A 22,782-nucleotide genomic window follows, 5' to 3' on the forward strand; every position below is an offset into this window, starting at 1 on the left:
GCTCAAAGCTGCACTACTTCCTGAAGCAGAGAATTACAGACACATTTGGAGCGAAAAGTTCTTTGACAAAAGTGTACTCCTAAAGATAGAGCCTTGCCAAAGGTGACTTTTCACTTGAGGTGTAACTTTAAGCTGGTGGAGTCAGTTATCACCTCTTTTTCCTTTTCAAATAATTTCTTTTTCATGTATACAAATTCCTGTAAACTCTTCTGCTCAAAAGAATATTCTACACTATTTGCTCTCCATTCAGTCAGTATTTCTTGTCAGATCAAGCTTCTTCCAAATTCATATTTTCTCATCCACCAAATTTCTTTACCAATTCACGGTAGGAAGGGCATGTGTCACAGTAATATTTTTCTGTGAGTACGGCTTATACAAGTACTTTATCATTTCCTGAATCAACCATCTCAACCTTAAGGTGAATATACAGCCACTAATGGACATAAATGCATTCAAAACATTGTTTTTCCTGACACTACAGCCCAAAGATTTTCCATACATTACCCAGTATATGTGAACATGTCAAGGAAACCTACAGTCATTTACTTACGCTTACGAACCGCGGAACCGCTTCTTTTTTCAGTGGTGCTCAATATGATATTCTATGAACTACATCTACTTCAGGGGAGCTGTGGTTTTGGTGCATTACGCATGACGGCTAGAGGATGAGTGTTAATGAATGAATGAATGTGGCCTTTGTTGTCTTTTTCTGGCGCTGCCTCGCGCACGTGCTGTGGAGGAGGGTTGTCATTTTCATGTGTGGCAGGGTCGCGACTTGAATGAGTAAGGGAAGACAGTGTGAATTAATGAATGTGGCCTTTGTTGTCTTTTCCTAGCGCTGCCTCGCGCACGTGCGGGGGAAAAGGGTTGTCATTTTCGTGTGTGGCAGGGTCGCGACTTGAATGAATAAGGGAAGACAGTATGAATTCTATCCCTGGGGATAGGGGAGAAAGAATACTTCCCGCGTATTCCCTGCGTGTCGTAGAAGGTGACTAAAAGGGGAGGGAGCGGGTGGCTGGAAATCCTCCCCTCTCGTTTTTTTTTCAATTTTCCAAAAGAAGGAACAGAGAAGGGGGGCCAGGTGAGGATATTCCCTCAAAGGCCCAGTCCTCTGTTCTTGACGCTACCTCGCTAATGCGGGAAATGGCGAATAGTATGAAAGAAAAAAGAAACATCTACTTCAAAATACAGCATCTAATACAATATTGCGGTCAGGTATAGATATTTACACTATTCTTACACATCTCCAACTTATGAACTGATTGACGTATGCACAGGGTCCAGGATTCTAACCTAGGGCCCTCATGTACCTGGTAAGCGTGAGACCAGAGACCTACAAACATATGACATATGTGCTGACGTTTCCCAAGTCATCTTAAATTTCCTAGAGCAGCCACGAGCCATATATGGATACAATATGCTACCAGCAAAAATAACTCACTTTCAGATATTTCACAGCTGTCAGTTACCCTACAAACACCAAGATAGATGGACTCATTGAAGCATTCATCTGGCAGCCAAAAGAGTGATACTCATGCATGTGGCAGCCACAAACATAAAAAATGAACCATGGGAAAAAATAAGATGAAACCTTGATGGAAAGCAATGATTAGCCCACCCACACATCCTAAAAGCTATAAAGACTCCCTGGAGAAACTATGGAATGAGACAAATACATTAAGGTTTTCTAGTGTTTGCATTAGCACAAATCATATCGGCAGATAGATAGTGCTTGTATCGGTGCAAGTCAATTTGTTTAAATATCTGTTTCATGTATATACATCACCATTACCACATTCAAAAAATGCAGACCTTCCCATGAAAATTATTTCCAATCATATTTTCTTTTATGTACTTATGTAAGTCATAGTTGTCTGTCTAGAATTTCTGGATTATGCCAAAAGAAATAAAAGAAAAGGCTATAATTATCTTGTATACACCATACACTATTTCCATCTCCTGCCAGCTCTAGAAGAACAGTGATGACGAGCTATTTGTTTCTTTATCTACTTTCTTCCAAATTTTATTTTGAATTTAGCCTTTTTTTCATTACATACATATTTACATACTTCATTTTTTGCAATATCGTGGGGACAGCCATAAATATCAGATCTCCCTTGTCCATTTTTGTCATCTGTGTCCAATTTCACAGCCATCACTGTTATCTGCTTTGCTTTTCTCTATTTCTTCTTCACTTTTAGGCTCACTGAGTGCAGCAAAGTCTATTGCATCCAAGATATCAACAACTCTTACAGTTTCTTTGCCAAAGGTCTTAGACTGGCCAACAGAGGCAGAAGATGGTCTAGCAATGATTGGATATTGAACTCTCTTCTCCAACATCTTAATTACTACTCTATTCATTTCATTAAACTTGACCACAGTTTCCCGCATCAGCGAGGTAGTGCAAGGAAACAGACAAAGAATGGCCCAACCACTTATATACACATATTATTTATTATTATTATTATTATTTTGCTTTGTCGCTGTCTCCCGTGTTAGCAAGTTAGCACAAGGAAACAGATGAAAGAATGGCCCAACCCACCCACATACACATGTATACACATACACGTCCACACATGCAAATATACATACCCATACATCTCAATGTATACATATATATATACACACACAGACATATACATATATACACATGTACATACTTCATACTGTCTGCCTTTATTCATTCCCATCGCCACCTCACCACACATGGAATAACATCCCCTCCCCCTCATGTGTGCGAGGTAGCTCTAGGAAATGACAACAAAGGCCCCATTCGTTCACACTCAGACTCTAGCTGTCATGTAATAATGCACCAAAACCACAGCTCCCTTTCCACATCCAGGCCCCACACAACTTTCCATGGTTTACCCCAGACGCTTCACATGCCCTGGTTCAATCCATTGACAGCATGTCAACCCCAGTATACCACATCATTCCAATTCACTCTATTCCTTGCACGCCTTTCACCCTCCTGCATGTTCAGGCCTCGATCACTCAAAATCTTTTTCACTCCATCTTTCCACCTCCAATTTGGTCTCCCACTTCTCCTCGTTCCCTCCACCTCCGACACATATATCCTCTTGGTCAATCTTTCCTCACTCATTCTCTCCATGTGACCAAACCATTTCAAAACACCCTCTTCTGCTCTCTCAATCATGCTCTTTTTATTACCACACATCTCTCTTACCCTATTATTACTTACTCGATCAAACCACCTCACACCACATATTGTCCTCAAACATCTCATTTCCAGCACATCCACCCTCCTGTGCACAACTCTATCCATAGCCCACGCTTCGCAACCATACAACATTGTTGGAACCACTATTCCTTCAAACATACCCATTTTTGCTTTCCGAGATAATGTTCTCGACTTCCGCACATTCTTCAAGACGCCCATACACACACATATACATATCAACGTATACATACATATACATACATAGACACATACATATATACAAATGTATATATTCATACTTGCTCCCTTCATCCATTCCCATCGCTACCCCGCAACACAGAAAATAGCCCCCCCTTTACAGTCAGGTAGCACTAGGAAAAGACAAAAAAAGGCCACATTCACTCACACTTATCTCTACCTGTCATGTGGAATGCACAGAAACCACAGCCCCCTTTCCAAGTCCAGGCCCTACAGACCTTTCCATGGTTTACCCCAGACGCCCTGGTTCAGTCCACTGACACCATGTCGGCCCCAGTATACCACATCGTTCCAATTCACTCTATTCCTTGCCCGCTTTTCACCCTCCTGTATATTCTGGCCTAAATTGCTCAAAATCTTTTTCATTCCATCCTTCCATTTCCAAATTTAATTACTATTGACTGATATACTTAAAAACAATTAGGTCATTGTCTGGCATTAGTTTCATTTTTTGCCATAACTTAATGGTCACCACTTTTCTTCTTGCCAATACTTCAGGCTAAAAAATGTAAGAAGTTGTGGCAATAGCAGTCAACATAAGTAATTTTAAGCATTCCATCACAACTCATCCTCGGTAAAGCAATTGTAGACAGCACAGTGTCAGAAACAGCACTGGATTGAGTGACCAGTTTAAGGTTAATTATAAAATAATAATGAATGTGTAAGAGTAGGAAGAGAGGAAAGTGACTGGTTCCCAGTGAATGTCAGTTTGCGGCAGGAGTGCATGATGTCTCCATGGTTGTTTAATTTGTTTATGGATGGGGTGGTTAGGGAGGTGAATGCAAGAGTTTTGGAGATAGGGGCAAGTATGCAGTCTGTTGTGGATGAGAGGGCTTGGGAAGTGAGTCAGTTGTTGTTCGATGATGATAAAGCGCTGGTGGCTGATTCGGTTGAGAAACTGCAAAAGTTGGTGAATGAGTTTGGTAAAGTGTGTGAAAGAAAAAAGCTGAAAGTAAATGTGAATAACAGCAAGGTCATGAGGTTCAGTAGGGTTGAGGGACAAGTTAACTGAGAGGTAAGTTTGAATGGAGAAAAACTGGAGGAAATGACTGAAAGAGTGATAAGCAAAGAATGTAGATAATACAGTAGAATGTTTGCTATATGCTACAGGGGTGATGAGAAAAGTTGAGTAAGGAATGGAGATAATAGTGAAAAGTACACAAGTGATGGAAGGCTTACATATCATTGGTGTTGCCACAGTCACATGAAAATATTACTATAGTCTCATGAAAAACTTTAAAGACTATTCAGAACATATCACTTGGCTTAAATGCAGGAAGAAGCAACACTTGAAGAAAGACAGAGATGGGATGTGAAAGCAAAGAAGAAAAAAACTAATATAATATGGAGAGTAATAGAATGAGACTTTTTTCAAGGAAATGAGTGCTAAATTTACACTATGTATACATAAACCTACCTGACTATTGTGTCTATGGCATGCCTCATCCATATCAAAATCACGGCCATCAGGAGAAACTAAAGTGGAAGGCAAAACATATGCCAAAACATGTCCATTGACAGTGCCATGGAATCCACCCACTACAACCATTGTGTTGCCGCCACGTAGAAATGCACTATGTCCATAAACACCTTGTGCTTTAGGGTACATTCCTGAAAAAGCTGACATCATTTAATTGTTGGAAATAGATAAATATAAATACCTTTAATAACATCATTAGTTACAACATACACAGAAAATATATCTACATTCATTTGAGTCTCAAGAGGGAATTCACAATTTTTTCCCTATATCTTCCAATTGAGATTGATATGGTTTAAAAGGACAAAGAAATCCTGGAATCTTTCTGGTGATTCAAAGTTTCCTTTACCCTTTTGTTTACTTTCTGAGGTAAATTTGACATGTTTTCTTATTTCTATGGAAAAGATAGTGGAAATATGACACAAAAATGTGTTCTATATCTTCCTGTCTGTGATTATGTTTTGATATAGACCACTACAGTAACAGCTCTACACTATAAATTTGAAATTCATAACCACAATACATTAGGAAAACCATGACCATGTTGTATTCCAGGTACATAAAGCTTGACTAATGCCCATTTCTCAAAAGTACATTTTTTGACCACCTCTCATCTTTAAAAACCCTCTAGCTAAAGCAACCTTTGATTAGCCTTATTACACAAACACATCAATATGAAATGTGTAAATACCAAAACAGATAGTGTGGGAAGGGAGTTCTAAACTCATGGGGCCTCATCTCTTGAGCTTTCTTTACCATTAGATAACTTTAATTGTATCATTCATGATTACAAGTTGAGTGTTTTGAATCAAAGGTGATCATAAGCATTTGGGTGCTAGATAAGATCATCTTAATTTTTCTGAATACATACATAATTATCAGTTCACATGTTAAGAAAAAGCCTAATGAAGAGAACTGTTACAAAAATTGTAATGATAATAAAATTTACAGTATCATTCACCAAAATTATTTGATGGGCATTTTGAAATGAAGATAATCATGAGCATTCAGGTGTTAGGAAAGACTTTCTTGCATATCTATATCTCTGAAAATGTAGACAATTACAATTTAAGCATGAAGTTATAACCTACCAAAGAGAACTGTAGATGAAATATGTCATAAATACAAATTACTTTATCATTCACCAATCATAAGTGAATGTCTTGAAACAATCATCATAAGCACTTGATTGGACTATTTATTCAGTATGTCCTCTAGTTACTCTTAACCTACATCTCTCAAGAACTGTTCACTGCCCACATCATCAATATATTAAAGTAACAAAAAAAAAAAAAAAAGTTGTGATCAGGTCATCCCATGACTCTTCTCTCTTCCTAAGTGAGCAAATCTAGAGCCTTCAGCTTTTCCCTATAACTTGACCCTCTTAATTCTGGTACCATCTTTGTTGCTCTGTGTGGAAATAAAAAGAGCGTGGTTGAGAGAGCAGAAGAGGGTGTTTTGAAATGGTTTGGGCACATGGAGAGAATGAGTGAGGAAAGATTGACCAAGAGGATATATGTGTCGGAGGTGGAGGGAACGAGGAGAAGAGGGAGACCAAATTGGAGGTGGAAAGATGGAGTGAAAAAGATTTTGTGTGATCGGGGCCTGAACATGCAGGAGGGTGAAAGGAGGGCAAGGAATAGAGTGAATTGGAGTCATGTGGTATACAGGGGTTGACGTGCTGTCAGTGGATTGAATCAAGGCATGTGAAGCGTCTGGGGTAAACCATGGAAAGCTGTGTAGGTATGTATATTTGCGTGTGTGGACGTGTGTATATACATGTGTATGGGGGTGGGTTGGGCCATTTCTTTCGTCTGTTTCCTTGCGCTACCTCGCAAATGCGGGAGACAGCGACAAAGTATAAAAAAAAGAAAAAAAAAAAAAATCTTTGTTGCCCTCATCTGGACCTTCTCTATTAGCCCTTTGTGCTTCTTTAGGTGTGGTGACCAAACTTGAGAGGCATTTTCTAGTTCTGGTCTTAAATAGGTTATGAACAGCTTGCTTGATATTTCCTCATCCATATACTTGATAGCTGCTCTGATATTTGCCAGCAGAGAGTTTATCTCCTTTACTATTCTCCTAATATGGGACTCTTGTGACAAGTTTGGGACACTGTTAATTCTCATGTTGCTTGATATTTCATCATCTATATACTTGAGAGCTATTCTGATATTTACCAGCAGAGTGTTTATCTCTTTTATTATTATTCTAATATGGAACTCTGGTGACAGGCTAGGGACAATGTTAATTCCCAAGTCCTTCTTACACAGAGAATCCTGAAAATAATTTCCAGCTAAATAAGAATCATTTTGAGACCTTTTTACACTTTGTCCTGTCCTTATTACTATACATCTAGGTCCCCTTGTAAGTACCCATTGTTTCGTACAGGGCAGGGTTTTACACTAATGGGCCTTTCATCTCTTAAACCTATCAACTTTTCGCCTTATCTGCATTACATGGGCCACTTGTCATAACATATACTGTACATTACATTTACACATTTTCCACAATTTATCAAATTCCTTTTTATTTTCACTATGTAATACTGGTGTGTGTGTGTGTGTGTGTGTAACTGTTAAGTAAGGGTAAACACCCCACTGCATGATCAAAAGGCACACATAAAGCAAAACACAAGTCCCTCTCACCTGAATGACCTGTTGGTGTCAGCTGATGGGACATCCAAACATGACATCCCAAATGGTAAAGGTAGATTTTGCTGTCATAACACATTTCTTCCTTATCATGTCTGTGCATGTATCCTCCAAAAATTACCATGTAGTTCCCTGTATAAAAATAAGAACAGGATAAAAGCATCTATTTAACAGTTACAATACTATTGTTCAATAATATTCTTAGTAATATTCTTTCTCTCTTCTTGTAACTTTCCCTTGGCTTCCTGACACTTTCTCTTATATTCCTACCAATCACTTACATTCATTCCCTGCAAACACTAATAAATTTAACTTTTCTCTTTAACTAGCATATTAACTCTTTCATGAGTAGTTGCCTAAAGTTGGTGGAAAATCTTACTTTATCTGTCCAAAGTATACAACTTTGTGATGGCAAAAATTTTTTTCACTTTCAGAAAGGACACCTAAACTCTCTAGAAGCTATAATTTCCACCAGACATTGCATGTGCTGCCATTTGGAAGCCTGGGTTGAATGACAAACTTCAACATGAGTGTGCTGCGTCAGCAAAAAATACCACTTCAAGAGGAGTGTGGCATTGTAGACATATAAATCTTTTGTAATACATATCATTTATGTTTCTAAAAAATAAACTTATCTTTCATGTTTCTAAAAATAAAATCTCCAAAACTGTATTGTTCTCATTGATTTATCTGACATCAACAATGTTGTGGCATAAACTACACTAAAACAGGGAATTGTACATGATACAAATTATGGATTATAAGTAATTCACAACTTACTCATCTAGATTACTTTTGGCCTTCAAATCATTTGAGCTTTTATAACATTTACTGTCCTACTGCAATTGTATATATTTTCAGTATTTTATATAAAAACCACAATTTTCACCATAAAACATTAGTCTCAACAAATATTTATATCAAACATGGCAACTTTATAATAATGACTCTACCTCAATCATGCAGGAAATGGTGAGCATGTATAAAAAATAAACACTATATCATCTAAATTTCTAAAAGGGGAAACAGAAGAAGGAGTCATGTGGGAAGTGCTCATCCTCCTCGAAGGCTATGATTGGGGCGTCTAAATGTGCATGGATGTAACCAAGATGAGAAAAGAGGAGAGATAGGTAGTATGTTTGAGAAAAGGACCTTGGATGTTTTGGCTCTGAGTGAAAAGAAGCTTAAGGGTAAATGGGAAGAGTGGTTTGGGAATGTCTTTGGAGTAAGTCAGATTAGTGAGAGGACAAGAGCAAAGAAAGGAGTAGCACTCCCCCTGAAGCAGGAGTTGTGGGAATATGTGATAGAGTGCAAGAAAGTAAACTCTAGATTGATACGGGTAAAACTGAAAGTGGATGGAGAGAGATAGGTGATTATTGGTGCCTATGCACCTGGGCATGAGAAGAAAGATCATGAGAGGCAAGTGTTTTGGTAGCAGGTGAGTGAGGGTGTTAGCAGCTTCAATGCACGAGACCGGGTTAGAGTGATGGGTGATTTAAATGCAAGAGTGAATAATGTGGCAGTTGAAGGTATAATTGATGTACATGGGGTGTTCAGAGTGAGTTTACAAACATTTATTAACAAAATTATTGAAATAAAAAGAAATACAAGAAAGACTGAAAGAACTATGATTGGTAAGTATAAAAAGAGGTAAAGCAAAGTTATTTTAAACTAAAAACTTCAGGATGTGGAAGAAACAGAATGATCATCACATACATCCTAGGGAATATACTAAGAAGGTTTCAAACAAATATTTGAAGACCTTGCAAAAGAAGTAGAGACTCTCCAATGTTTGCACTCATATAATATGAGAAATGTGTAAAAGTGAGAAATGAAACATTTCCAGGATGACTGGAAAAATAGTTAAAAACTGTTCTGAATGAACCCAACACTGATAACTGTATCAAGTGTATGACAGCACTGACCATCAATAATGTGAAACAGGTTTGGCAGGCAGTAAGCAGTAAGCATCAATCCTGCCATATAGCTAAATCTCACATACGCAGTTGGCAGTCAGCACTAGCTCTGCCTCAGTAAAATCTCATCGTAAGTGCTCTCACTTAAAGTTTCATCATACTTTCTCACTCTTCCCAAAAGTATAATCTCCAGCCCTCACTCTCAAAATACCCTTGACAGTTCTTTACTCACTCACAGCTCAATCATATACCCAATCCATCAAACCTTTACTCTCACAGTCCTTCTTTCTATATCAACAACCTTCCCACAATTTCACAGTCCGTCTCTCCCTTTCCCTCTTTTCTAAACCCCTTTATTTCTCTCCCTTCACCTCTCTCCCTTTTCTGCTTTCTCCTACCTTTTGATCCCCTAACTCCACCTTCTTTTCGTTCCCTTTATCAAGGGGGAATGGAGTGCTAAGTTGACAGAACCAATTAAACCAATAAACCAAAGCTATTTTTTTTTTTTTACTTACCAGCAATTACAGCAGTGTGGAATGCACGTTCCAAAGGAACATGATGTAAAGGGCTGTTGTAAGACTTGGGGTAATGAATCTGAGACCAGTACTGCTGGTCAATGTCAAAAACTAAAAGGCGATCTGAGAGTTTGGAGAATCTGAAAAGAGAAAGCAGATTTTGAAAGTTTAAAATTTTTCAATCCAAAGTAGAGTTCATGGGTGTAAGATACTCCCTGGGAATATTCAAGTAAAAACTCAGTCTACCCTCAACATTTTGGTTAAAGGGCACCAGCCTATGCTCAACCTTTGCAAATGACCTTAAAAACATCCACAATGAATGCTCATTTCAGGCCTGCCACCACCAAACAGGGTAACAGAACTGGAAAAAATTGCCCACAGGCCACCACTTAGGAGAGAAAAGACTGCCAACATAGAAAACCTACCTTTCTCTTATCTGCAAATTGTTCTGTGAGCTTGGGAGAATATCCACACGAAGGATTGACAGAAAACTTTTTGAAAACACTAACCCTATGTACAAATGACCTTCAAAAGGTGAATGGAAAAATGCGATAGAACCCATTCTCCTAATGAAGGAGTCCTTGAGCCACAATGTCTAAACTCTTATTTTCATGTAGGTGAAAACTGGGTTTCCTTTAATAAAAGGTTCTTCAGGAAGGCCAAGACAGGCTGAATTTGTGGAATTTGCATAACACCAGAACTCAAGTCATTCAGTGCATTTTAATATGATAAAGACATATCTTGAAGAACAATGAAAATATGAATGAACTTCAGTTGTAAGGTAACACTGTCTCCACCTGTGACGTGCAAGGAAGACAGCTCCTTATCATCAAGTAATCAAAGCCATCTTTTGTCTGGTCCTCTATATCTAGCAAAAACTGCTAAATTTCCTTCCAAGAAAGTTTGCAGAGATGTATTCTCTTCAGCATGGCTAAGGGGTGACTGAGACTGATATGTTATCATGCATATCTAACTCAACGATCACCAGCTTCTTAAACAGCCTTCAAATAAGAAGCACAAAACATTACGAAGAGATATAAGTCTAGAGGAGTTTGCTCAGCATAAGGCTTCAGGGTCTTATGCAAGAATCAAACACAAAAATATGAGCTCCAAAATGTTGAGGGAAGGTGGGTCTCTGACAGCCTTGTGGCAGTGACTGACTGGCTGATGACAGCCCTGAAATGATCTACTGCCTTGGATACCTTTAAGGCAATTAAAAGAGAGTGAGTGTAAGCTGTTGTCTCCTTACAAATATAAATACATCTATAACAATGAAGATCTAAAACTAGATCAAATACATAGAGGCAAAAACTATATGAACAAGAATTACCATCCCAATCAATCTTTATCTATATATATATATATATATATATATATATATCTAGTAGGGTTGAGGGTCAAGTCAATTGGGAGGTGAGTTTGAATGGAGAAAAACTGGAGGAAGTGAAGTGTTTTAGATATCTGGGAGTGGATCTGGCAGCGGATGGAACCATGGAAGCGGAAGTGGATCATAGGGTGGGGGAGGGGGCGAAAATTCTGGGAGCCTTGAAGAATGTGTGGAAGTCGAGAACATTATCTCGGAAAGCAAAAATGGGTATGTTTGAAGGAATAGTGGTTCCAACAATGTTGTATGGTTGCGAGGCGTGGGCTATGGATAGAGTTGTGCGCAGGAGGATGGATGTGCTGGAAATGAGATGTTTGAGGCACAATGTGTGGTGTGAGGTGGTTTGATCGAGTAAGTAACGTAAGGGTAAGAGAGATGTGTGGAAATAAAAAGAGCGTGGTTGAGAGAGCAGAAGAGGGTGTTTTGAAATGGTTCGGGCACATGGAGAGAATGAGTGAGGAAAGATTGACCAAGAGAATATATGTGTCGGAGGTGGAGGGAACGAGGAGAAGAGGGAGACCAAATTGGAGGTGGAAAGATGGAATGAAAAAGATTTTGTGTGATCGGGGCCTGAGCATGCAGGAGGGTGAAAGGAGGGCAAGGAATAGAGTGAATTGGAGCGATGTGGTAGTATACCGGGGTTGACGTGCTGTCAGTGGATTGAATCAAGGCATGTGAAGCGTCTGGGGTAAACCATGGAAAGCTGTGTAGGAATGTATATTTGCGTGTGTGGACGTATGTATATACATGTGTATAGGGGTGGGTTGGGCCATTTCTTTCGTCTGTTTCCTTGCGCTACCTCGCAAACGCGGGAGACAGCGACAAAAAAAAAAAAAATCTATATATATAGAGTGAATTGGATCGATGTGGTATACCTGGGGTTGACGTATACCAGGGCATGTGAAGCGTCTGGGGTAAACCATGGAAAGCTGTGTAGGTATGTATATTTTGCGTGTGTGGACGTATGTATATACATGTGTATGGGGGTGGGTTGGGCCATTTCTTTCGTCTGTTTCCTTGCGCTACCTCGCAAACGTGGGAGACAGCGACAAAGCAAAAAAAAAAAAAAATATATATATATATCTATCTGTCTATCTATATCTCTGAAGCCCATTCCCTCCAGGAACTCTGCCAAGGGGTTGGCCATAGAAAGTCTCCACGACTGGTGAACTCAGTGCTGCTTCTTAGCCTTTAGGGCCTCATCCTTAATAGGCCACTAGCAGATGGCAACTTTAACATAGTGTTTCTAAGGCTCCTACGTAATGTTCCTAATGACTACTTCTACCTAATGTGTTTTTACCTAATGTTCCAACCTAATATTCCAACATTCTACATCTACCTAATGCTCCTACCTAATGTTTCTACCTAATGCTCCTGCTTAGTCATCCAACTTCTGTATTATTCCTAGCATTTTGCCAAAAGGCAAGGCAAGTGCATGGCACTCACTGCAGAAAAATCTAGTTTCAAAGACTGAATTGTGTGAGTTAACTGTTGTCAAGTGTTATGTGTGATAGACTGTACTTTGTAAACAGAATGCCAGCAGTCCACATGTGCATGAGGTAGAAAGATAGCTACCTGAGTCAGAGGAGTGCAAATTGGCAAAAGTGAAGTGCTGGCTCCCTATGCAGCCATCACAAATTCCCTTGATACCCAGGTGGGTAATACCAGTACTATAGGTCCCTGCTTAGTGGCTGCCCACCAACTACTACCTAACATATAAATCAAACCACCTCTATGAAGATCGTTATGCCTTGATCAATATAACTGAAAAGAAGGAACCTACTATATTTATGTCATCTGTGTGATCAAGCATACAACTGTAGTGTAAATGTCAATTTGCACTCAAGTTTATCCTGAAAGTGGGGTTAGGTTATCATCATGTTCAGTCTTGTACAGATGGGACTTTTAGTATTAAGAACATTTACCTGCAAAAGTACCTCTGCAGGTGCACAACCATCATTAATATGCTTGCTAGGGCCAGCGACTATCAACCAAGAAAAATCATTTCATACAATATAATATAACTCCTTGAAGCTGCAATAAATGAAGCTCTAACTACAAAAAAAAATTTCTCCAAGGAGCATATTGGAAATACATCTTGTTTTAAGACTGTAATCATAATAAAATATGTCTCACAAACAAGGATTAACAAACTAAGGAAACACTATCTTGATATGGTGACTGCCAAACAACTGCCAAAGCCACCTCGTTTTGCTTTACAGACATCCTGCATTTCCCTTGAAATAAAACAGCATGAAAGCAAAAGAGTTACATACTATAATTCTAGAGATGACTCTCTTTATAACCACTCTAAATTTCAGCATTTCTATGAATATCATAATGTACATTCCAATAAACATTACCACACTGTACACGACCCCTTCAGGATGCACTAAACTGCATGTATTTACCTATTTGTAAGTACCTTTATGTACTGCATGAGGAGGGAGTTTTATACTTGTGGGGGGCCCCATCTCCTGAACATACCCTACAATCATACAACTTCTTAAATCAACACATGCTGTTTGCATTAATGTGTGTATGCTGTTCCACATGTATGCATGGTGCTCTTATTGTGTGTTTCATTCCAGTAGTGTATTCCACTTTTCTGCTTACCTTTCTCAGAGATCTAACACATTTATTACCATCTATTACAATCTAAAAAATTTTAGCCTCCATTTAACAGAAATACCTTCAAAAAGTCTGAAATCTACGACCCTTCAAAATACTTTTGCCCAACCTAAATTCAAAATTGGACTTCATTTTATCAAACGCAATCATTTTAATCTTGTTAAATGCCACTTTCAACATTCTTTTCTTCAAGTGTCCTGTTTCTCTCACCACAGCCTCCAGTTCTTCACAGAACTTGGAAATCATCTACATACAATGTACCAAAATTCAGTTACCTAATATTTTTCTCCTTAAACCTTCCTCAACTACCCAGTCAAAAATAATTATCTACTGAGCTGTCATCATGATTGAAGACTAGCATAACTTTCGGATATTCCCTGAATTATAATCCTCATTCCATTCAATAAATCTTTTCCTGCATCTGAGGTAAAAGATCTAGTTAATCTTATCGTTGGAAGCTAAATCCCCCAATTTTGCGTCATAATCATGATACATTTACTATTGTTTAAAAATAACTCAAAAGCAAAATACCATTAAAATCTCTCATGATAAAATTCACATTTCTTAGCTTTTAAAATCTTTACAAAAATGAGACTTCTGCAGATTAGCTAAACCATGGGGATTACTGACAAGAAAATTACATTAACAACCATAATGCAACATACCTGGCTATATCCACTCTAATTCCACCATAAACAAGCAGAGATTTAGATGGAGCATGAAATACAGTTGAATGACCAACAACACGAACCTCTAATTCATTGCCACCTCGTACTAAAACCTGCAAGGAAAAGAATTAAATAATTCTTCTTAAAGCATATATTTTCAGAGGCTCTGAGATAATACTTCTACCAACTACTTCTATCTAATACTCCTGCCTTATGTTCCAGCCTACATCTTCTACATAAAGCTCCCAGCAAAAGCTCCTACCTACAACTTTTACCTAATGTTCCTGCCTACTAAGTCTAGCCATTATACATACCAATATACATACACCTGCATTTGCTCCTCTACAGAAGACCTTTCACACCATCCATCAGTTGTTCCCTAACTCCATATATCATTCATACATCCCTCAAACCAATCTACTCATTGCCATCATACGCTTTCTCCAGCTACATAAAAGCTGCATACAGCTTCTTATCTTATGCTAGGTACTTTTCCAGTCACTCTTATCACAAATATCTGATCCACACATCCACTACCTTTCCTAAAAACCCCCTTGCTCCTTAATCTGCATGCAATGCCTTCCATCACTCTGTCAATCAACACTTTTGGATACACTTTTCCTAAACTTTTACTTAACATAATTATTCTCTAACAATTGCTATGTGCATCATTAGCATCTTTTTCTTTGAATAAAGGAACAGTAATAACTTTCACCCAATCCTCAGGCACAACCTGCTTTCATGCTAAATTACATACTTAAACATTTCAGCCATAATCCCATCCATTCCAGGTGCCTTTCCTACTTTCAACCTCCTTATGGCCTTTTTTGCTACAAGACCATGCACTTTTATCCTTTTCCTTCTATCCTCTATACCGTTGCATGAAAAAATTGCTGTCTCACCTTCTCCCAGATTCGTCAGTTCTTCAAAATACTCATTCCATCTTCCTTTTCCTTCCTATAGTTGATTCAGCTACTCCCCTTCTTTACTTCTCTCACTTACATTTTTCCCTTTCATATCACCTTTTTCATCTCCTTCCTATATATTTTCTTATTTTCCCTAAACTTTTCACTCACCTTTCTTCCAAAATCCATACCTACTCTTTCTTTGCTTTTCTCTAGCAACCTCTTAACATTCTGCTTGCACCCCTTATATTCTTCCTTCCTCCTGCAGCCAATGCAGATAGGTCACAGCTTTTGACCTATGGGAAGATGTTCTCCCTCCCATTAACCAAGTAACTGGCATCTTGTGTCAGGTCATAAGACTATCAGTTACTTGGTAATGAATAATAATAATAACCTCCCGTAGATCTGGTGTTTGCTTTGAAGAATGTATGTGAGAAATACTAAGAAAAACAGATGGATTTGTATGTAGCATTTATGGATCTGGAGAGGGCATATGATAGGGTTGATAGAGATGCTTTCTGGAAGGTAAGTTACTAGAAGCAGTGAAAAGTTTTTACCAAGGATGTTAGGAATGTGTATGAGTAGGAAGAAAGGAAAGTGATGGGCTCCCAGTGAATGTTGGTTTACGGCAGGGGTGCGTGATGTCTCCATGGTTGTTTAATTTGTTTATGGATGGGGTGATTAGGGAAGTGAATGCAAGTCTTGGAGAGACGGGCAAGTATGCATTCTGTTGTGGATGAGATGGCTTGGGAAGTGAGTCAGTTGTTGTTCATTGATGATACAGCACTGATGGCTGATTCGGGTGAGAAACTGCAGAAGTTGGTGACTGAGTTTAGTAAAGTATGTGATAGAAGAAAGCTGAGAGCAAATGTGAATAAGAGCAAGGTTGTTAGATTCAGTAGGGTTGAGGGACAAGTTAACTGGGAGTAAGTTTGAATGGAGAAAAACTGGAGGAAGTGAAGTGTTTCAGATATCTGGGAATGGATTTAGCAGTGGATGGAACCATGGAAGAGGAAGTGAGTTACAGGGTGGGGGAGGGGGTGAAGGTTCTGGGAGCGTTGAAGAATGTGTGGAAGGCAAGAATGTTATCTCGGAGAGCAAAAATGGGTATGTTTGAAGAAATGGTGGTTCCAACAATGTTATATGGTTGCAAGGCATGGGCTATTGATAGGGTTGTGCGGAGGAGGGTGGATGTGTTGGAAATGAAATGTTTGAGGAGAATATGTGGTGAGGTGGTTTAATTGAGTAAGCAATGAAAGGGTAAGAGAGATGTGTGGTAATAAAAAGAGAGTGGTTGACAGCGCAGAGGAGGGTGTGTTGAAATGGTTTGGTTACATGGAGAGAATGAGTGAGGAAAGATTGACAAAGAGGATATAAGTGTCAGAGGTATAGGGAAAGAGAAGAAATGGGAGACCAAATTGGAGGTGGAAGGATGGAGTGCAAAAGATTTTGAGTGATCGGGGCCTGAACATACAGAAGGGTGAAAGGCGTGCAAAGAATAATGAATTGGAATGATGTGGTATACTGGGGTCAACTTGCTGTCAATGGATTGAACCAGGGCATGTGAAGCGTCTGGGGAAAACCATGGAAAGTTTGTAGGGCCTGGATGTGGAAAGGGAGCTGTGGTTTCGGTGCATTACACATGATAACTAGAGACTGGGTGTGAACGAAAGTGGCCTTTGTTGTCTTTTCCTAGCACTACCTCGCACGTGCACAGGGGGAGGGGGGGTGCTATTTCATGTGTGGCGGGGTGGCGACGGGAATGGATGAAGGCAGCAAATATAAAAATGTACATGTTTATATATGCATATGTCTGTGTATGTATATGTATGTATACGTTGAAATGTATAGGTATGTACATGTGCATGTGTGGGCGTTTATGTATATACATGTGTATGCGGGTGGGTTGGGCCATTCTTTCATCTGTTTCCTTGCACTACCTCATTAACATGGGTGACAGCGACTAAGTATAATAATAATAATAAAAATAGTTTGAAACTACAATTCATGATTTCAGCTTGATATGACTCAATTTATCTCAGAACAGCATGTTTTCATTACACCTGAAACCCACATCTTTTATACTTAACATAACACATGAGATGAAAAAAGAAAAAATAGTACAACTAGTTTCAATTCACCTACCCTCTCCCATACTCTTTTCCCATCCATGTTTATTTTGTACATGTGGTTTGAAAACTCTCCATGTTCAAGGCTACCACCAAATAGGTAAAGCCAAGAGTTGTTCACGAGAGTCAAAGTAGCGTACATCAACCCAGGGGGTTTGTTGTCATCCTCCACTTGGGTTTCATCACTAGAATCTTGCATCTTGTCCTCTATGAGCTGCCAATTATCCAACGTAGTGTTGTATAGCCACAGTTCATTGCTTACTTTACCTAGCAATGAAAAGTGAAACATCAATAATCCAAAAAATCTGGCTTTAACAAAACAAGGACAGCATTCTGCTGTGGTGTGGAAAACAAACACCTTCCCATTAGTTTTATGCTTAAAGACTTCATTCAACCTCCAGTCCCTTATCAGATCCCACCAATTTCAAAAGGACATGTATAACTATCATGCTTTCTGCTTTGTAGAGGCAGTCCACCAACCTAACTATTACACAAATATGCAAGACAAAGGAAGGAAGAGGAAAATCCTGCGATGTTCCAGTCTTCTTTTTTCTTATACACACTTCCCACACTGAATATCATAAAAAATTTCCTTTTGTCATAAAACATGAATTTCACAATGAATGTGGAATATTTCATTATTTCAAATACTATCTTTTTTGTACAAGCCTTAGTCATGTGATATGACAAGGCAGCAAGCAGATTTCTTAAACAAATGTTTCAAGAATTGCTACTGGGACCTGGACACATGAAGGAGTGGAAATGATTAGTTGCTGATCTGTTTGAGGAAGATTCTGCAGGCACCATCCAAGTGTAGCTCTACCACAGTAAACTGTACTCTACTAGAAATTTCTATCAGTCACTCAGCCCCTAAAGCATTGGATAACTCCAGTTATTCTACTGGATACAGTAGAATTCAAAGAATACAAAGAATACAAAAACTAAAATGCTGTAATCCTAAACCTATAAATCACTCATAGCTTGCTGTCAGAATCATATACCTACTACAGCTGATGACAATCCAAAGCTTTGAAGGAAAAAGACAAGAGGCTCCCTTCCCCTCCTATCAGTAAATATGCCTAAATAACTCAAGGCACATCTTATTGGTTGCAGGTTGGGTCTATGGAATGAGTAAAGAAGACTGAGGTTCAAGGAAAACAGGAAACATTACAATGAAAATAGCTGGTTCTAAATGAATGCAGCAGAAATGAACATCATGGGCACAAGATCCAATGGGAAAATTTAAAGTGGTGTTCCACATCATGGGAAAGAAAATGGAATGGTTCTGGGATACCTACAAACTTTAAAATTCTAATACCTTGTATAAGAGAAGTGAAGGACTACATAGCAAACTTATGAAATATTCTCATTCCACCCTGAGATAACCATTCACTCTTTAGATGTCAAAAGATCTACATGAAAGCTCTTTCATTAATTTACAACCAGAACTGAAAATTTAAAGAAATTGTATCTTTTAGTAATAACTTTTTAATTATCCAAAATGTACAATACAAGACTGTACCCATTCAATGATTTCAAAAGAACATAAATTCTGTGGGTAACACTGAAACACACTACCTAATAAGCAGCATTGCTAATTCTGAACACGTAAGATAAAAAACATAACAATTGCTGTTTCTTTCCTAAGATACAGAGGAGTTCCTTCAATAATACCAACATGATTCTGTCCAAACATTTCAGTTAAAAATAATTTCCTCTATTATACCAGCAACAATTCATTTACATGAAACATTTATCAGCAAATTCTTCTCATCTTAGAGAGTATCTGAAAAACAGAAGCCTACGAAGTGTACTGAATGTGAAATGAATAATGAACAATATCAAAATCTACCCTTCTCCTCCTCTAACTTGGTTAATATGAAAGAATCAGATCACTTAACAATTACAGACATATAAGTCTTCTTTATATCTTTTGCTTTTCACTCTTCTATGCACAATTCCCTTTCTTGATCCAAAAATGTCGCTTATACTTCTTTTCCTTAGAGATTTACTGACTACAACACTTAACTTGCAAATATTTGGTCAACCCACTATCCACATACCCTAACTCCTTGTTCTTCACCTAAATGGAATCCAGTTTTACCATGCCACAATTAATTATAATCCTATCTACCATACTATACTTCTATTCAATACTATAACTTTAATTTTCACTCATTTTACCCTTAAGCATGGGTCAATCATTACTGTTCCCTTCATATCACCAAGAATGAACCAGTTTTTATGCTGAATTATAAGTTTTCCGTATACATGCAAGCCACTGTCTCGCCCAGTGAATCACCTCATTCATCATCCTCCCAGCCAACAGCCTTTCAATCTTTCAGCTAGATTACAATTCTTCTAACCTTCTCCTTTATAATGTCTTCTTCCTTCGCAAACTTATTATGCACTCTCTTAACATTAAATCCCATCAAATAATATTCATATTACTTTGAGTCAGCACCATACATCAGATCTTTAAAGTAGTCCATCACCATGTTACAAACTTCATCCCCTTACAAGTAATCTTCAACCACTCTCTAGCACAACTTAATGTTCTTGAATACCTCCTTTCTGAACCTATGATAATTATCTCTTTTTAATATTAACTTCTGTTCTCCCTTAAATTTCCATTCAAAATTTCATTAAGATTCTCACTTGCCTTCTTTCATTCCTTTTATTCATTCTTTCATTGAAGTTTCAGATTTTCCATACCAGGTCTTCCAGTTCACTGTATCACTATCTTCTGAGAACGTGTTTATCAATCAAATTCTTGAGATCTTCATTCCAGCATGTGTATACTCTTTCCACACCCAATATCTTATTTTACATGCCTCTGAGGACATTTCAATGTCTTCAATTACCTCTATACATACCATACAAAATTTTGGATAATCACTATCTTTATTTCCCCAAAAGCAAAATTTTTCAGTTACTTACCTGAAGTTAATCTTCCACCAAAGAGTACGAAATGCTGACCATATCTCTCCATAACATGACCATATCTAGCGCCTGGATTTACTCCCCTCGGACCATGGCCAGCAGGGGTATGATTCGACTCCTCACTAGATGTGATCATACGTCGTGTTCTTGAAGCATCATCTCTACGGTTACTGAGTTTGACACTAACTGTGTTGTTGCTAATAACAGAAAAAGTTAAATTCTTGAGAAGGAAGCTATTTGTCATTAGAGGTTCAATCATGCCTTTTTGCCATGCAGTACGCTGAGAGTTGAGACGGTGTTTCAGGTGACTATGGCTAGATGGGTCACTTACATTAACCCACAAACTTGTGCTAAAGTCATAGAGTAGGAGATCACCCAAAACTTTATTGAGATTATACCCTCCATAAACATAGAGGCGATCTAGATGAGGTAAGTAAATACTGGCATGGCTTGTTCTGGCATTCATGGGAGGTCCACCTTGCCACAACCAGTGCCATGTATCACCTTCTGTGTCAAACGCACTCAGAGAACAGCCATCACCAAAATATCCTTTATTGCAAAGGCAGTATGGTACTGGTTTTGGCCCATGGGACTGTAGCGGTTCATGGCAGTAACCACGGTTGTGAGCCATTCCACAGTTTTCTGGACAATGGTGAAGTTCACAGCCATCACCAGTGTATTTCTCATCACAGATGCACTTGTGGTTTTCACAACGTCCATGAGATGAGCAGTTGAGGGGACAATCTGCAATCAGTAAAAAAAGAATATTATTGTGCAAGGTATGATTTAAAAACTATTACTCCTGTGTACATAGCATTTGGAGCAACATCTAAACAAAACCAAATGGCAAAATAATGGGTGTGCTGAATCAAAAAGGAGCAAAAGCACCCACATCTTTCATTGTTAGAGTTAAAAAAAAATGAGAATGTGAAGATACAATCACTTGCAGGTTATAAAAGTCAATCATAATTATGAAAGTATCAAAACATTCAATAGGTGAAGAAAACGTGAAAAATAATCTTATGAGTACATGTGAAGGTCACTTAACTCTACACTAAAAAAGGACACATAATAATGCATTCTGAGACATGTAGGGAGCTATAATGAAGGTTCCTGATATAGGCATGGGTTGCATTCCCATACAATGTGTGCATAAATCAAACTCGCATAATTAAAATGCATATGATTACAAACAAAATAAGAATGTGTTCCATGGGCTGATCTGTACTGACCCACTGACCCATTTCCACAACGTTCTTGATATTCAAACAAGAATCACCTCATCAAATAAAACATTCTTGATATTCAAACAAGAATCACCTCATCAAATAAAACATCAATTTTTTCAAAGTACTTGTTAGCTGTTTCCCATGTGGCAAGTTAGCACCAGGAACAGATGAATGGCTTCATTTCTTCACATCCAGTCTCTAGCCTTTATGAATAATGCTCCTCAACCAGAGTCCCCTACACATAACCAATCCATACAGTTCTTTCCATGGTCTCCCCTAACCACTCCATGTTCTCTGGTTCAGCACACCGATAGCAGATCACCCCCTGAATACCATATTAAGCCAATATGCTCTATCCCACGCATTCTTCTCACCCTCCTGCATGTTCAGGGCCCAATAACTCAAAGCCTCTTTCACTTCATCTTTTCATCTCCTACTATGTTCCCTCTCCCCCTTGTTCCCTACAATTCTAACAGATATACCCTCATAGCGAGTTTCACATCTCTTTACTCATCTTCTCCATATGTCCAAACCAATTTACAATATCCCCTTCAGCCCTCTCAATCCTTCTCTACTTACTATCATACCTCTTTGTTACCTTGACATTCCTTACACGATCAGTGCCTCACACCACATATCAACAAGAATTTCATTAGCAACAGTTCCATCCTTTTCCACTTTTGTATTTAAGGGTCCAAGGCTCACAACCCCCAGCACCATTGGGACTACAATACCATTAAGCATACCCATATTTGTCCTAATAGACATTGTCCTGTCTTCACCTGCTCTTCAATGCATCCAAGACAATCGCCCATCAACCCAACCTATGGTTCACTTCAGCTCCAATAGTTCCATCCGCAATGCTATGTCTACAACTTGGCATTTTCAAACT

At 38.5% G+C, this 22,782-nt stretch overlaps 1 protein-coding gene across 1 annotated transcript in view; it reads right to left on the minus strand.

The window, feature by feature from the left end:
• The window catches only part of Megf8 (multiple EGF like domains 8), an 85,534-nt gene that overhangs the window by 54,970 nt on the left and 7,782 nt on the right, over window positions 1-22,782 (minus strand). Inside the window, exons 3-8 of the mRNA XM_071663563.1 lie at window positions 20,659-21,405; window positions 17,735-17,985; window positions 14,682-14,797; window positions 10,002-10,141; window positions 7,565-7,702; window positions 4,857-5,050 (exon numbers count right to left, since the gene is read on the minus strand). Coding sequence (XP_071519664.1) covers window positions 4,857-5,050; window positions 7,565-7,702; window positions 10,002-10,141; window positions 14,682-14,797; window positions 17,735-17,985; window positions 20,659-21,405 — 1,586 coding nt within the window. The remainder of the gene's footprint in view (window positions 1-4,856; window positions 5,051-7,564; window positions 7,703-10,001; window positions 10,142-14,681; window positions 14,798-17,734; window positions 17,986-20,658; window positions 21,406-22,782) is intronic.

This window comes from Panulirus ornatus, chromosome 7 (genome assembly GCF_036320965.1).
Source record: "Panulirus ornatus isolate Po-2019 chromosome 7, ASM3632096v1, whole genome shotgun sequence".
Lineage (NCBI taxonomy): Eukaryota > Metazoa > Arthropoda > Malacostraca > Decapoda > Palinuridae > Panulirus > Panulirus ornatus.